Here is a 16,464-nt window from a genome sequence, read left to right on the forward strand (position 1 = left end):
CAGCATCAATTTGTGTTTGTTTAGTTGCATTGTAAAGGCAACATTAAAGTCAATAAATAAAAGGAAACAAGTATAATTCTCATCGGTCGCTGACTTTTTTGTAGGAAAATATTACGGATAGTTGATTATATTATGTGCTATAGTTGTGTCTTACATACCTGCACAAATATTGTTTTGCCAATTCATTTTGTTAATCAATCATTGTGTCTCAAAATTAAAACACAAATGTATTGGTTACATTTGTTTACAGCCTTTACAATGCTTCTAGGCTTTACATGTATGGCCCAAAGTGATATGAAATGCCTATGATGATGTTCAGATACTGTGCCTCTACCATACCTCACCAATGCATTAGTAATAAATAAAAATTGTAATGTTTAAATCAGGGTAAGTGAGGTGCTCTGGTGACAGAATCGAATCCCTTTTAGTAGTAAGTCCGTGAAAAGCGCAAAGTAGTTATAGGACTGTTTTTCTTAGTCATGTAAGTGACTTACGGGAACCATTACGTTGATTACCTCATACTATTATCATGATATAGCTATATGTATTAAATAGTGACATCTTATCCACTTCACTCTCACTGTTATCAATTCGTGTAAAGATTCTCAGTGTACTCATCATGGAGTAGTTGTGCTGTTACTAGGGGCAGTAAAATGTCAATTCATGGAAAAGTTAGAAGTTTTCTGAGTAACTGTTATGCAAGGAACATTCAGATATCGTGTTTACCTACATGATATGCATAACATTCCCAGGGCATTATAGAGTTCAAAAGCCCACTTGATTTTAGTTGGTGTACTACTATACATCAACAAAAGCTAAAATATCTACTTGCAAATATTATTGGGTGCTTCTTTAGTTGATTGTGCGCTGTCAGGGCCATCGCTAGAAGAGTTGCTCCACGTGTGTGTTGCTGGATGCAAGCCTCCATCTGGACTGGCAATAATAAAACCATTATTTAATTTCTTTACAAACAGTATATCTTTGACTGATTAGACATTTTATTTTGGCTACCAGCTTGCCAGTGATGGCATTATGAGGGACAAGACACAGCGTCTACTCGACACCGCCAACTACACATATGAGAAGAAGAATGGTACTCACATTGTCAATGAGGTTCGTAACGAGCTTAGCGGATATTTCGCAAAGAAGAAATCTGCTGCCGAGAAGCTGGCAACAAAGATCGGAGAGCTGTATGATGAGAGGCAGCGGGCCAATGCGTCAGCAGTCCATCCAACTACCCTGGATCAGCTGCCCTCTTCCGTGTACCTTGACAGCGATGTCCCTACGACGCTGCGAGATGAGACCTTATTATTTGACTCGTGAGTCATTCACTTACTCTTCGTGTGATTTATAATATCATTGGCTATTTGCTTGTCTATCACTGCATGCTAATATCAGTTGTCTCTCTATCACTGCATGCTAATATCAGTTGTCTCTCTATCACTGCATGCTAATATCAGTTGTCTCTCTATCACTGCATGCTAATATCAGTTGTCTCTCTATCACTGCATGCTAATATCAGTTGTCTCTCTATCACTGCATGCTAATATCAGTTGTCTCTCTATCACTGCATGCTAATATCAGTTGTCTCTCTATCACTGCATGCTAATATCAGTTGTTCCGAGTCTCTCTATCACTGCATGCTAATATCAGTTGTCTCTCTATCACTGCATGCTAATATCAGTTGTCTCTCTATCACTGCATGCTAATATCAGTTGTTCCGAGAAGGCAACAAAGTTTTCTGGAACCTACGCAGAGAGGGAGTAGGGGTTTGTTTAACTGAGAACTGTGAATTATTTGGATTGGAGAGGGGAGGGCAACAAATTAGCTTTATAAATATCTTCAAATCATCTAGATTTAGGCTAACATGAACATAGCTATTAAATAGGCATTACGAGCTGTTAGCGACTATAATAGTAGTGCTGTACTTGCTGTAAACATAGTAATATTATGAATGGGTGAGGAGCATGACCCAGTGAAAAGGCTCTACTCGGAGTCATTAACAGGCCAGTATAGATATTGATTTAATGTAAGCTTCTCCTCCAAGGCAAATACTTATAGTATAGCCTTACTTGCCCTCAACTGTCTGCATCAGCCCAACTGCCTTATGGTCTCTCAACTGATTCCTCCGATATTTGTATTCCTTCCACATGTATAATATATCTAGTTCACTCTTTGTCACTCATACTCGTGTTAGCAAGACTCAGTTCTTATTAACTTCCTCAACTGCGCAGCTGATTCCAATTCGTGCTCATTTTCATATATTTAAGACAAAAACATTTATTAGCATGTTAATAACATCTTTTCATTTTTTATGAAATAGTAAAATTTGGTCCACAAACTAAGAGGCCTTGTTTATCTTGTGCAGAAAGTTCCGGAAGCACATTACAAAGGCCAACTCTACTGTAAAGATATCAGATGAAGTTCCACGTAACATCAAACTAACCGTAGATGCCGTAAGTTTCTCAGCCGGACTCAATGATTTGTTTACCAGCAACCTAGAGCAAGACTCTACTATGAGGTAGGCATCTATGTGTATAAGTTGATCATTTTTATCTCCTTGTCATACAAAATTACTTGTTGCTCTGTTGCTGTTGATCATGGAACCGCTTTCCTCACATGATTATGATAATCAAAAGCAATTCTTATGAAAGTATGATTTTGTGAGTTTTTTATAGTTTTACAAAAGAAACTTACTGTAAGCCATAGCTACACTGGTTGATGTTTAAAGGCAGTACATTTTCATAAGGTCTCCAGCGAGGAACATTCTGATGCTACAGCTAAGCACGTTGTTGCTTTTCTTACAAAGTTTATAAGCGCTCGCTAGTCTTTAATAGTAACTTAATATTGGACAAAACAATTGACCTTTTTTATTTTAATTCATCGCTCAAAGAATTATGACACTAGCAGTCTTATCACTCTAGATAGCGTTTTACCATTGTTAGCCGGTAAAACAATAATTGTTTCAAAAGAACACCAAAATGTTGTACTTTTCGTCGATGTCATCGGAAACGTATGTCGAGCAAATGAGTGCCAGCTTTGGTGCCAAACATGGGTGTATGTAGCCAGCCATTTAACTGGCTGAACTCTGTCTTAGAAAGAGTGAAAATTTATCTTGCTATGTTATAATAATCCGTCTTTAGTCCATGATAAGTTTTAAATCTTGATTGAACTTTTTTCTAATTTAAAAAAGAACACTTCCAATATATTTTAATAGACATAACAGCCGTCTGCGTGTTGGCTTCCTCAAAACTTACTGCCAATTTATATATAGTCACACCTCGGAATATAAAGCTAATTGTATGTCTTAGTTTGTACGTCAAAACTGTCAGGAGTTGGAAAAAAATTTCTTAGAAGAATACATTGCATTTTGTTTAATTTATTCAATAACTTAAAAAAGTGATAAATCCTTCAAGTAATTTTATATAACATTAAAGCAAGTGCGTTATGTAAACCTATTGAAAAGCTTCAATTAAATCTAAAAAATTAACCACTGAAAGTGGTTATTATCATTTGTTTACATCAGAGACACACGTTGATGGACGCATAGGCTCAGCATGCGTACATTTAAAGAATAGAGAAAGCATAATATTATTATGCTTTATTATTTATCTTGAGGTGTTGACTGGTGTTTTAAAAAAAGAATCAAGGAGATTGACCAACCAGAAGCTGAGATATAGCCAGCCAAACATAGGTCTACCTAAAAACGAATCGGAGGAAAAACCCCTCGAAAACCCCAAAAGTTGTGACGTATAAAATCGACTTATTGGATATGTGCCGGAGTTGCGCTCCCTTACCTCCATTGCGTATACTGATTGTTTTAGGCTGTGAGATGCGAAACGCTTCTCGCGGTAGTAAATAATTTACAGACAAGCTTTGGTTTCTCAAAAAAATCAAGCAAACATTGTGTGGTTAAGGCAACTGCCCACAACCCCCTGCCATGATTTGTCAAAACAGAAGAGGATATTTTGATTATTGTGCCTCAAACTTCAACTCTATATGCACCGAAGATCGTCTGTTGAACAAACGGCGCGTGTATAGCCTATGCCGGTCTATAATTTACAATATCCGCTATTCGCAGTTTGTTTACCAGTCGAATAAGACACGCGGGTGTAAATCTTTGTTCCTTCTTCATCTTTGTACCTACTGCAGCATTTATCTGATTTTTAGGATTATTGTCACTGTTAATTAAACTGTAAGTTCACTACAGCCATATTTTTGAAAAGAATAACTTGACCGTGCTGCTCTTGTCGTAAGAAAAGAAAACAACTTTTGATTTGATTCTTCTGTCTATGTTATCTATAATTGTTTTTTATGATTAATTAATATAATCATAATGCATATTATACAAAATAATAATATACCTTTGTATAGAATTAACGATGTAATTAATATAATTTGTAGAAAATTCCAAATGATAATCGCGATTGATGATTGATTGAAGAAAATACTATGCAGATACTTATGCTGAAGTTCATATCTTATCATTTAATATATTACTTACTGAACTGATCATAGATGCGTGTAATTATTTCATGCTAAAACTAATCTACACGTCAGAGGGACTGGTTCGGAATTTTTGGAGCAATGATTGTTAGGCCCAATTTGATTAGTCTATTCTTTCTACGATTAAACCAATTAAACCGTCGTGATTGTTATAGGAGCGCGCATTAGTTGGCTTGATTGACCAATGGCACACAAGTCGATTTCATACGTCATATTTTTATGCTAATATGAGGATTACCAAAACACTTATGTTTTTTGGTAGACCTATGTTTGGCTGGCTATATCTCAGCTTCTGGTTGGTCAATCTCCTTGATTCTTTTTTTAAAACACCATTCCACACCTCAAGATAAATAATAAAGCATAATAATATTATGCTTTCTCTATTCTTTAATGGTGGAAGTCCAAAAATTCGTTATGCGACCTACTCAAACCTACAGTAGAGTTTAAATTGATGTAATTTACATATTATTATATTTTTAGTTTCTAGAAGTTTTCTTTTTACAAAATTGCTATGTTTTGAGAATTTTAATGTCATATATTGTAAAATGAGACAAATATTTGCCCGAATGTGATGTCATATATTGAAAGATTCTCATGTAGATGGGAACATTTGTTTACGTTTCACAGCAATCCATAAGCTTGTCTGATACTTATATTTCTCAGAGTTTAACAACTTGTTTGACAGTAGAATGCTTACTATAACACAGGCAGTGTATTAACTCTCATTTGATTGGATATCGAGATTGCTGGCTGATTGAATTAAAGAATCTAATTTACATGAGGTAGTCACAGCAGATAATAATTTCAACTAATACTGTTGGTTCACTGTTTAGCTGATTGGTTATTCTGATTATTCTTAAAAAGGCTTTATAGATATCTCTCACTAACTTGCATGCAGTTTTCATTGGTTTATAGACATATCTCAATAACTTGTATATAGTTGTCATTACTTTATAAACATCTTTCACTAACTTGTATATAGTTGTCATTACTTTATAAACATCTTTCACTAACTTGTATATAGTTGTCCTGATGTCACCCACTATATGAACCATTCAGCTGTATAACACTTGATATCGTTTTAATTATTTACTTAATAAGAAGAAAATTGCTGCATTGCTAGGAGTAATTCATATATAATATAAGTTACATAACTGAAAGTAGTTCAATTCCCTACGACTCACCCAAATATCCTACTCTGACACCAGGCATGGCAGACTGCATAGCCATGACTTGGAAATTTGACGAACATTTAAACTCAGGTTTTATATTGAACAGAATTTTTTTTTTAATTTCGGAGAAGTATTCGATACAATGTCAACCAAAAGCCTCTTATGAGAGAGGAGAAATAAGAGTAGGTACAGCTATATCATCATGTGTGTTGTCTCCATTTCAAGTAAGAGTACATCAGTATATCATCATCTCTGTTGTCTCCTCTTCAAGTAAGAGTACATCAGTATATCATCATCTGTGTTGTCTCCTCTTCAAGTAGAGTACATCAGTATATCATCGACTGTGTTGTCTCCTCTTCAAGTAATAATACATCAGTATATCATCATCTCTGTTGTCTCCTCTTCAAGTAAGAGTACATCAGTATATCATCATCTCTGTTGTCTCCTCTTCAAGTAAGAGTACATCAGTATATCATCATCTCTGTTGTCTCCTCTTCAAGTAAGAGTACATCAGTATATCATCATCTCTGTTGTCTCCTCTTCAAGTAAGAGTACATCAGTATATCATCATCTCTGTTGTCTCCTCTTCAAGTAAGAGTACATCAGTATATCATCATCTCTGTTGTCTCCTCTTCAAGTAAGAGTACATCAGTATATCATCATCTCTGTTGTCTCCTCTTCAAGTAAGAGTACATCAGTATATCATCATCTCTGTTGTCTCCTCTTCAAGTAAGAGTACATCAGTATATCATCATCTCTGTTGTCTCCTCTTCAAGTAAGAGTACATCAGTATATCATCATCTGTGTTGTCTCCTCTTCAAGTAGAGTACATCAGTATATCATCATCTGTGTTGTCTCTTCTTCCAGTAAGATCTGATAATCAAGTAAGATCTGATAATCAAGTAAGATCTGATAATCAAGTTTTGTTGCCAGATGGCAGTACTATGGCTCAACCGCTGGGGTATTTAGACTCTACCCTGGAAGGGAATGGGACACCAACTTTGCTGGGTTCTACAATGATTATGACCCTAGACTGAGGCCCTGGTACATCGCTGCAACTAGCGGACCAAAGGACGTCGTTATAATCCTCGATTGCAGGTATTACTTGTCAGTGATAGAGAGAAGTAGGAATTAAGTGTTTTCAACAAAGGATTTCAACCTTGTCATGTGGACACTTCATGTCATCAGACCAGTATTTACTCAGATGTGGTCAAGACATCGAATTGCTGGTAGCATTGAAGTAGATGTGACACCGGAATTTTAGTAACTTTATACGGGTTGGATATATACCAGACCGATTATAGGCTACGCATTTTATGCAAATACGCAAACATGATGAAAAATTTAGCTTTTTTCACCTTTTTATTGCAGCTAAAATTGGAAGATTATAAATCCCCCTTTTCATTGTCTGTATTTCAGTCCGTTAGTCTGCATAACCGCTGTGTGTTTCCATATTTATTGACCGATTCCATCCAAGCTTCACACGCACATGCTCTGTGCCACCCTCTAAAACACCCATCTAATAAGAAACTGATGAGTGCGCCATCATACGCTATAGGGACAATTGCCCTCTATGAATGCATTCATGGATTGTTGTCATGAAAGTAGCATAGCATTTTGTGTTGAAAATCTTCACTCGAGCTGCGGGCTTGGATTAAAAGTGAAAGGAATCTCGTTAGTATTAATATAATATTGCTTTTTTGATAGACAGCAACGCATTAGAGATACAAATTCCTATGCATATCTGAAGAATTAGAATGACAACATACCCATTGATAGTCAAGTAGATTTTCAGCTAAATGACTGTAATGACAAAACTTTATGTTCATGCAGGCATGCTGAATAATTATACATGTATACTGAAGGAAATTATCTTTAGTTAAAAGCAAGTTGTCTTTCCTTGACAACATAAGCGGTTTGTAGACTTTGTCGCTGTAGCACTTCCTTAAGGGCCTAGTGGATGAGTAATGTAGATACTTGCAGTGGCTACACACATAACTCTGCTAGGCAATACTTGACAAATAGATTGACCAATAAGAATATGCCGGAGTAATGTGAATGCCATGGACATTTTGCTGATTTTTTGTACCTTTATCAAAACATTGGCAGCATATTTATTATTTCATATGGGTTATCAACATTTTGTGATATTGATATGGTTTGTGGAGCTACGAGTATTTATATTGTTGTTTTTTTGTTGCACATAACCTTTTTGCTCAAGAAAAAATCCCTACGCACTAATGATAAAAACACTACAAATAAAAGTACAAAAAATGCAAATATATTTTGCATTCAAGACACAAATTAAATTGTAAAAAAAGGATGTAACAGATTTAATTACCTTAACAATTATCTGAAAGATTTCATGAACGGATTCTATTTACAAGAGAGGCCTTCATATATCTGTTACCAGTGCAAATATTTTCATACACACATAAATAGTGGGTGATGCATCGTTGTTGTCGTTCAAAAACCAATCTTAAATTATACTAGTTTGCACTGAAAATGAATATAATGGAATAAAGACTATGTTCGTCGGAAAAAACTATTTCAGCCAATCACTGATGCGTTGGTATGGGTCAATGGTCTGCACATAAGCTATTGAAACATTACTTTAATCTCCATTTTTTGTTGCTAGCGAAATAAGCTAGACAAATGGAAATCAGACAGGAAAGCCAAAAGACATTTCCATATTAAATAACTGAAATCGCAGGGTGCAGTGATCTCTAGAGTACATGTATTTTGATAAATAGAGGCACATATAAGTATGCACATTGTTTGTGTCATAAGAAAAAGCAAGACTTGAGTATTTATCAGCCATTGAGATGGAAAGTGTTTCCATTACATATTGTAGAGTTATCTTACAGACTCTAGCATCAGCGGCTGTAGGTCTGGTCAATTGCCTACATGGAAGATAATATATCTGCGTATTTAATATGATGTACATGTACTGTATAGGCATTTTAATGAGAACTGTCCCTGATTAAGAGGCGTGAGAAGAAACCAGGCAGCCAATTGGGAGCAGGTTAACACTCAGCATTTTTTTTGCTTTACCGCTCACCATGATTACAAGCACATAATTGAGATATTGTAATTGTGCTGCGGAAGAAAGCAAGCGACAAAGTCTACACTTGTGGGCCCACATTCATGCTAGTGTTCAGTACTCTTTGAAAAACTGTATTTACTAAACGTTTGAATTGTATTCTTATGGGTATGACAATTTGTGGTATAACTACTGGAGCAACAGCATTTTTAAAGCGCCCCTAAACGGGTTGTAGCGATCATTCGCATTGTGTTAGCCGAGGCCTACTGCTCTCAGAGAAAACCAGCATAAATATTGTAGATGTTAGGAACAGTTCTTATGTATTATTTGGTGTTTACATGTATTTGAAAGCCAGTAATAAATGTATGATGTTAGCAAATGCATTAATAATATATACATGTATATATAATTATATATAATGTATATAATGCTATAATGTTACGCACCACAGATATTGGCATAATATGAGCTTACCAAAAATACGACATCTGACATTGCGTCTTATATTTTAGTTTATCGATGATAGATGATGGCAAGTTTGTAATCGCCCAGGCAGTGGCTAAGATTGTTATAAACACACTAACTAAGCAGGATTATGTAAATGTGATCTGTGCACGCGCGAGTCACTGGGATGAGGTTGGCAAGTGAGTAGCTCTTTCTCTTCTAAATTTGTATTTAGTAGAAAATGAATGTCCTGAGGATTAATAATTATTTCAACTGTCTGTTGTGTATGCAATTCTGCTGAGCAACACCAGAAGTTAAAGATTGGCTTATGAATCACATGTGTAACCATATGAATCACAAGTTTAAGCATGTGAATCACATGTGTAACCATATGAATCACGTGTGTAAGCATGTGAATCCCATGTGTAAACACGGGAATCACATTTGTAACCATATGAATTGTTATGTGTAACCACGTGAATCACACATGTAAGCACATGAATCACATGTGTAAACATATGAATCATGTGTGTAAACAAGTGAATCGCATGTGTAGCCACTGGAGTCACATGTGTAACCACATGAATCACACGTGTAACCACATGAATCGCATGTCAGATTACATCTAATTGTACATAAATTATTTAACTACAAAAGATGGTTTCCAAATTACCTAGTGTGAGCTCTCTGAAATTGAAGGTTGTTCAATCTATGTTAAAGATGCCAATACTATTACAACATGTTATAACATTATAACATACAGCATGTTTTATAACACTGCAGATCGAGCATAAATTTATCCAACTATCTTTGCCATCGGCCAATGACTTGTGTGGGTGTTACACAATCAGCCAATTAACCTTCAAATGTTTACGGTCAATGATGAGTATATGTTTGCACCTTCAGTCCATGGTATGTGTTTGTACAATTCTCCAATGATGAGCAAGTTTGCTTGCAGATGGAAGGCCTATTCAACAGATGTGCTGAGCTGTCAACAAGACAAGCTTGTTGCTGCCACAAATGCCCATCGCAAGGATCTTATTGAGAAGATTGACAACCTCGAGCCTATGGGCACCAGTGAACTAGAGTAAGTGGTAGGATGTCTTTGGTAAGGTTGAAGCTTCGTGGACGCTGAGGCTAGAGTTGCCCCGATTTTGGTATCGGAATCGGTATCGGTGCCGATATGAGTGTCAAGTATCTGAATCGGTATCGGCCGATCTTTTCTTAAAAAATCTGAACCTTCCGATACTTTTTACAGATCAACCATTTAGCAGAAAACTGTATTTTAGCCTGCTATACTAATAAAACATCATCAGCTGTAAGCTTCTTACTTTTACTTAATGAATTTCAGGCCTGCCACACAATTTATTTCATGTCTATAGCCTGATCAACACAGCGAAGGAAACTTTTTAGCCAGAACGTAAACAAAAAGTGTGGTATTTCCCAATTACAGCGATAGGTTTTATTGCAAGCAATCACGAACAAGATAACAAAAGTGGGAAACAAGAACGCAGTGTAATATTTCTATTTACTAGCATTACGAAAGTAATTTAAACAGTCGACGCATAAAGTTATCCATCACTCTCTTGATCCTGACGATACAATGGATCGTTTGTATTGTACAAAAAACGGTAACCCCAGTGGCGTATCGGTATGTAGCCTGTCCTCCAATATCTGTTGCAAGGGAATCCCCCTTCAGTACGCTCGGCTACATTGATAATGATGGAAGAAAAGAGACGTCTTACTGAGATAATTGAATCACTAACGGTTTTTAAAAGAAACATTGATTTGCTCTAAACTTGTACAGACACAGCAGTTCATCCAACAATAGAAGAGGGACTTCGTTATTACAGATAGAACTGTACCACTAACAGTAATTACCTTTATTTACAAATTACAAGAAACATGGACTGTTTTGTTACTACATGCACGGTATGTCAGTATGTGAATATGTATATATTTTTTCCATAATAGCAAACAAATAAATACAATAATATTCATGTTTTCTTTGCATTATGTTTGTATTTGCATAATAAAATGAGCTACTATCTATGCAACACAAAAGATCTGAATCGGATTATTTTTCAATTAGGATCGGTATATCGGATCGGTATCTGAATCGGCTGGTGAATTTAGAATCGGGGCATCTCTAGCTGAGGCTATTAGTGGACTCACTATTTTGTCTCCAACTTGTCTCAATGTAGGATTATCTAGGATTGCTTGCATCTGAACACACTTGTATTATTCTTCATTTGACTGCCCAATTATTTGCAGAGGTTCACAGCTCCGACATGTGTATGTTTGTTACAGTAGCTGTGATGTACAGTTGGAGTTATACTTCCTTTAAAGTTCCCAGGTATATATTGAGTTCCCCTCATCTTATCCGAGGGACAAACTCAATGAAAGTAAATTTTGAAGTTTAGTTGAAATCATCTGAACTAGAGAAGAGCGTTTGGATTTTTAAACAGTTTTAATTCTTACTCTCGTTTTAAAATTTTTTGTGTTCTTTGGCTGTTGCTTATGTTGTGCTGCTAATCTAAACTTGCTCGATATTAAAATGGAGAGAGCAATGGTCAAGCCAAAAAAATGCGGAGTTTGTGGTTTTTATATAGACTGAAATTCCAACTCTGTGCTGGCCGTGTTGATCTTGACATTTAACACTAACATTCTAATTAAAGATTTCTAAAATCATTTTCTTTGTGATAATTGGTTCCTCTCTCCGTTGTTGGTGTATATGTGTGGGAATTTAAAATAAAAATTGCTGTGTTAGTGTGTTTTTAATATATATAAACAAAAACAGAGATCTCATTTGTTAATAGTAACACTTGGGCTATTCTAGGTGGCTTTTAGTTCATATTTGCTCAGGCCATCAGAACTTCAAGCATATATCTCACTGCATCGGTATGTTTTCTCTTACAGAATACCGCCTTTAATTTGTAGGTTGTTAACTTGGCTTGTTCATCATTTTCTATTTCTAGACTTTTGCTAGCGGATCATTCATGAACAATCTGCTCCTCTTGCTTTTGAATGAATGAATGATGTTTATTTACAGGAAAGGGTTTGAGGTGGCTTTCAAGCTTCTACATGGCACCTCTCGTACGGGTTGTCAGTCTCTAATTGTCCTTATCACTGATGGAAAGGACACGGATGGGGAGAGTGTTCGTTGTGGACCAGGTTTGTAAGCATCGAGAATATATTTATAAAGGACTAAAATCTTCAACAGATGTTTACAGCTGTTAAAAGAATTGATTTTTTAGTCTTCTGATTTAAATATTCTCAACTTGTTAAACCACCATTACACTCAGTGCATCATGCTGACAATGTTTGATGATTCTTAGAGATGTTCTCAGGTATAGTAACGGTTCACTCCTGCATATTTTGACATGTGCTGAACATGGAACATCTCTGTAAGCAGTCAGACCTTGAGTTATTCTCACCTTAACCTATAAATATTTGAATTTTCCAACATATGACCAAATATTAGACTCCGCATTCAAGCTAGTTTCCAGCTAATACAGTTCAAAGTTCTATAAATTAAAGTGAAGAGGTGGAAAGTTGAAGTAAAAAAAATTGAATTACTGAGAAAAAACAAATATAAGGACTATATTTATAACTCTTTATTGACATTGATAATCATTGACAAAATGATGTTTTTTCGTTACGTGTCAAAAAGAAAAAAATGAACAGACAGGAATCAAGAAATATTAAATGAGTTGAACAAAAGTGTTTTAAAAGTTGGTAATCTAATAGCATTGAGGAGTCGGGATAGTGAATTGTGGGTTGTAGTAACAGAAAGTTCATATAAGGTAAAGCTGCTTAAAAGCTGAGTAAAAATGCATCTCTATCACCACTTCTGCCACCGAACCGATGCATGGTTCTTACACTTCCGTTCTTACACTTAGAGTTCTTACACTGCCATGTCTGAGGTAAAGCTGTTATCACCAAACTCTTTTTGTTAATTATTTTTTCATGTTGATTTATTAGGCAAGAGCTTTTATTACATTTCATTGCAGTGCATGATAAGCGCGTGTTAACACTTAACAAATACCATAGTTACCCGTAAAAGCAAAATAAGCTATGGCATTGGTTAGGTGTTTTTGTAAGTTTTTTAAACAATTATCATGAAATTATCCAATCCCATATGTGCTGGTGCTTGTGAAGCAAATCCAAGAACAGTGAAAGTTTGCATGTAGATGTTTGTCTGTACAGTATACTTTGGCTATATCAAACATAGAAAGTGTGAGCAATCATCCACGTTATGCTACTGGCTATATTATTGAAGGTTGTCATTTTTGGTTGATGTGAGTTTTTGTACTACACCTTTGAGGTCAAAATATCCAATCGCTCTCAAGAGTTGCCTCCCCTATTATTTTTTTCATGATTTTATGGATGACAGACAATTTGTCAAGGCATAGAGCTATCATAGAAACTAGATGGCGATGTTCGATTTTCTGTTATTATCAGTACAGTTGTTTTGTGGAGTAGACATGCGTCTTGCTTCATTGGACAGGCTACTACACTAGGAGTGGCTATGTACCCGGGCCAGTCTGCAAGTACAACTGGACTAAGACTTGGGATCTCGTTAAGCAGAAGAACCCACAAACAGCTACAAGGATATTCAGTTATCTTACAAAAGATGATGGAGAGTCTTTCCCAGGCAAGCTGGCATGTGAGAACAGGTGTGTTGTTTGTACTGGTACGAGCTTAGCATTAGTACCAGCCTGTTTGTTTTTAGATTAAAAAACTTCAAATATTTCGATATCGGTTTTCTGCAGATTTATCGTGTATAAATTCAATGTCATTTGGTTAAACTGTTGCAACTATTGGAATGGTGGTAGCCTAGAAGCAAGCTATCAAGGGGGTAGCCTAGAAGCAAGCTATCAAGGGGGTAGCCTAGAAGCAAGCTATCAAGGGGGTAGCCTAGAAGCAAGCTATCAAGGGGGTAGCCTAGAAGCAAGCTATCAAGGCTTCTTTATGAAACATATATGTAAGTTCTATATGAAACCTGCATAACTTATACAGAAATTTGGATGTGTGATACGATATATACAAGTTGTCAATTTGATTGGGAGATTTTTATACAATATACATGTATATGAAAGTGTTTATTTACAGTTGGCATATTATGAATCATAAATAGAACTTTGTATAGAGATGACATCACATAGATCTTATGTGGAACCTATATCTACTTAAATCAACCTTTTGTTGTTTTTAAAACTAGTATATTAAAAGCATTTATCCTGATTTCTGTTTGTGACAAACAGTGACTTTAACTGTCATGTAACTCATTTATGACTGTAACTATCATGTACTTCATTTATGACTGTAACTATCATGTCACTCATCTATGACTGTAACTATCATGTAACTCATCTATGACTGTAACTATCATGTAACTCATTTATGACTGTAACTATCTTGTAACTCATTTATGACTGTAACTATCATGTAACTCATCTATGACTGTAACTATCATGTACCTCATTTATGACTGTAACTATCATGTAACTCATCTATGACTGTAACTATCATGTAACTCATCTATGACTGTAACTATCATGTAACTCATTTATGACTGTAACTATCATGTAACTCATCTATGACTGTAACTATCATGTAACTCATCTATGACTGTAACTATCATGTAACTCATCTATGACTGTAACTATCATGTAACTCATTTATGACTGTAACTATCATGTAACTCATCTATGACTGTAACTATCATGTAACTCATTTATGACTGTAGCTATCATGTAACTCATTTATGACTGTAACTATCATGTAACTCATCTATGACTGTAACTATCATGTAACTCATCTATGACTGTAACTATCATGTAACTCATATGTGACTGTAACTATCATGTAACTCATTTATGACTGTAACTATCATGTACTTCATTTATGACTGTAACTATCATGTCACTCATCTATGACTGTAGCTATCATGTAACTCATTTATGACTGTAACTATCATGTACCTCATTTATGACTGTAATTATCATGTAACTCATCTATGACTAACTATCATGTAACTCATTTATGACTGTAACTATCATGTAACTCATCTATGACTGTAACTATCATGTAACTCATCTATGACTGTAACTATCATGTAACTCATCTGTGACTGTAACTATCATGTAACTCATCTGTGACTGTAACTATCATGTAACTCATCTATGACTGTAACTATCATGTAACTCATCTATGACTAACTATCATGTAACTCATCTATGACTGTAACTATCATGTAACTCATTTATGACTGCATGACTAGCATTGTAAAGGCTCAGCTGTTGTATTACTGTTATTTACAGAGGAAGTATGAAGAAGTTACTTTCTGGTGAGAACTTAATATCTGAGATGAGCAACTACTTCAGCTTTCTTTCAACAAATGTGAGAGCTGAGTTTGGACTGTGGACATCCCCGTATTTGGACATGGGTGGACTGGGAGTAATGGTTACACATGCCATACCTATATTCAGCACTGACATTGATAGGTAGGAATGGTTTTTGACTTCAACTTGCTACTAGAGATAAGAGAAAATAAGGCAAGCTTGTAGTTTAACAGAGGTTCCACTTTGCACAAATTAATTTTCTCGTATACAGTCGATCCTTATTTGTTTATACTAATACAGACTGAGCCTTGTCTAGACATTGAAAAAGTCCCAAAATTGAAAATCCCCGTGTGGATTAACTTTTATATAGGCTACTCTTTTTAAATCCTTTTCGTTATTTAGAAATTTGTTATATAACAACTAATCGGCTTGAGTAATTGTGATATGATCTGTACTACTATTTTAAGGCTAATATTTATTGTTAACCATATTTAAATATATTTAATATTTTTGCAAGCTTTACGCCTTGCTAAATGTTTCTCTTTATGTGAAAATTATTAAAGATGGCTACACTTAAAAGTTTTTGCTTTACTAAAAATTTTGTTGGAGCGCTAATATCGCCTGGTTCAGCGATGAAGAAAAAAGATTTCAGGTCAGAACGCTGGGAAGGTGTTGAAAAACCAGAAGAAGCCGAAATGAGTTGAACTGAAAGCAACAATTGGATTGCAACTAGTAGCTGAGGCCAAGAAGCTAAATGGTACTAAATAATTATTTTAAAGTTTGTATTTCAGTGTTTATGCAAGTATTGTAAACATTGTTTATGTAACTTGTTTTTGAATATTTATAACATCTGATACATTATTATTTTATAATTTATAAATTTCCAGGTTTGTAGCATAACATTTAATAACATCAAGGTCGTTATCTTATCTGGACTTGCTATGGATCGAGG

At 35.3% G+C, this 16,464-nt stretch overlaps 1 protein-coding gene across 1 annotated transcript in view; it reads left to right on the top strand.

Annotated features, from left to right (window-relative positions):
• The window catches only part of LOC137393981 (voltage-dependent calcium channel subunit alpha-2/delta-1-like), a 41,316-nt gene that overhangs the window by 1,526 nt on the left and 23,326 nt on the right, over positions 1-16,464 (top strand). The window contains exons 3-10 of the mRNA XM_068080700.1: positions 1,015-1,319; positions 2,369-2,521; positions 6,612-6,776; positions 9,234-9,365; positions 10,124-10,252; positions 12,218-12,339; positions 13,676-13,844; positions 15,492-15,674. Coding sequence (XP_067936801.1) covers positions 1,015-1,319; positions 2,369-2,521; positions 6,612-6,776; positions 9,234-9,365; positions 10,124-10,252; positions 12,218-12,339; positions 13,676-13,844; positions 15,492-15,674 — 1,358 coding nt within the window. The remainder of the gene's footprint in view (positions 1-1,014; positions 1,320-2,368; positions 2,522-6,611; positions 6,777-9,233; positions 9,366-10,123; positions 10,253-12,217; positions 12,340-13,675; positions 13,845-15,491; positions 15,675-16,464) is intronic.

Source organism: Watersipora subatra, chromosome 1, assembly GCF_963576615.1.
Source record: "Watersipora subatra chromosome 1, tzWatSuba1.1, whole genome shotgun sequence".
NCBI classification, from domain to species: domain Eukaryota; kingdom Metazoa; phylum Bryozoa; class Gymnolaemata; order Cheilostomatida; family Watersiporidae; genus Watersipora; species Watersipora subatra.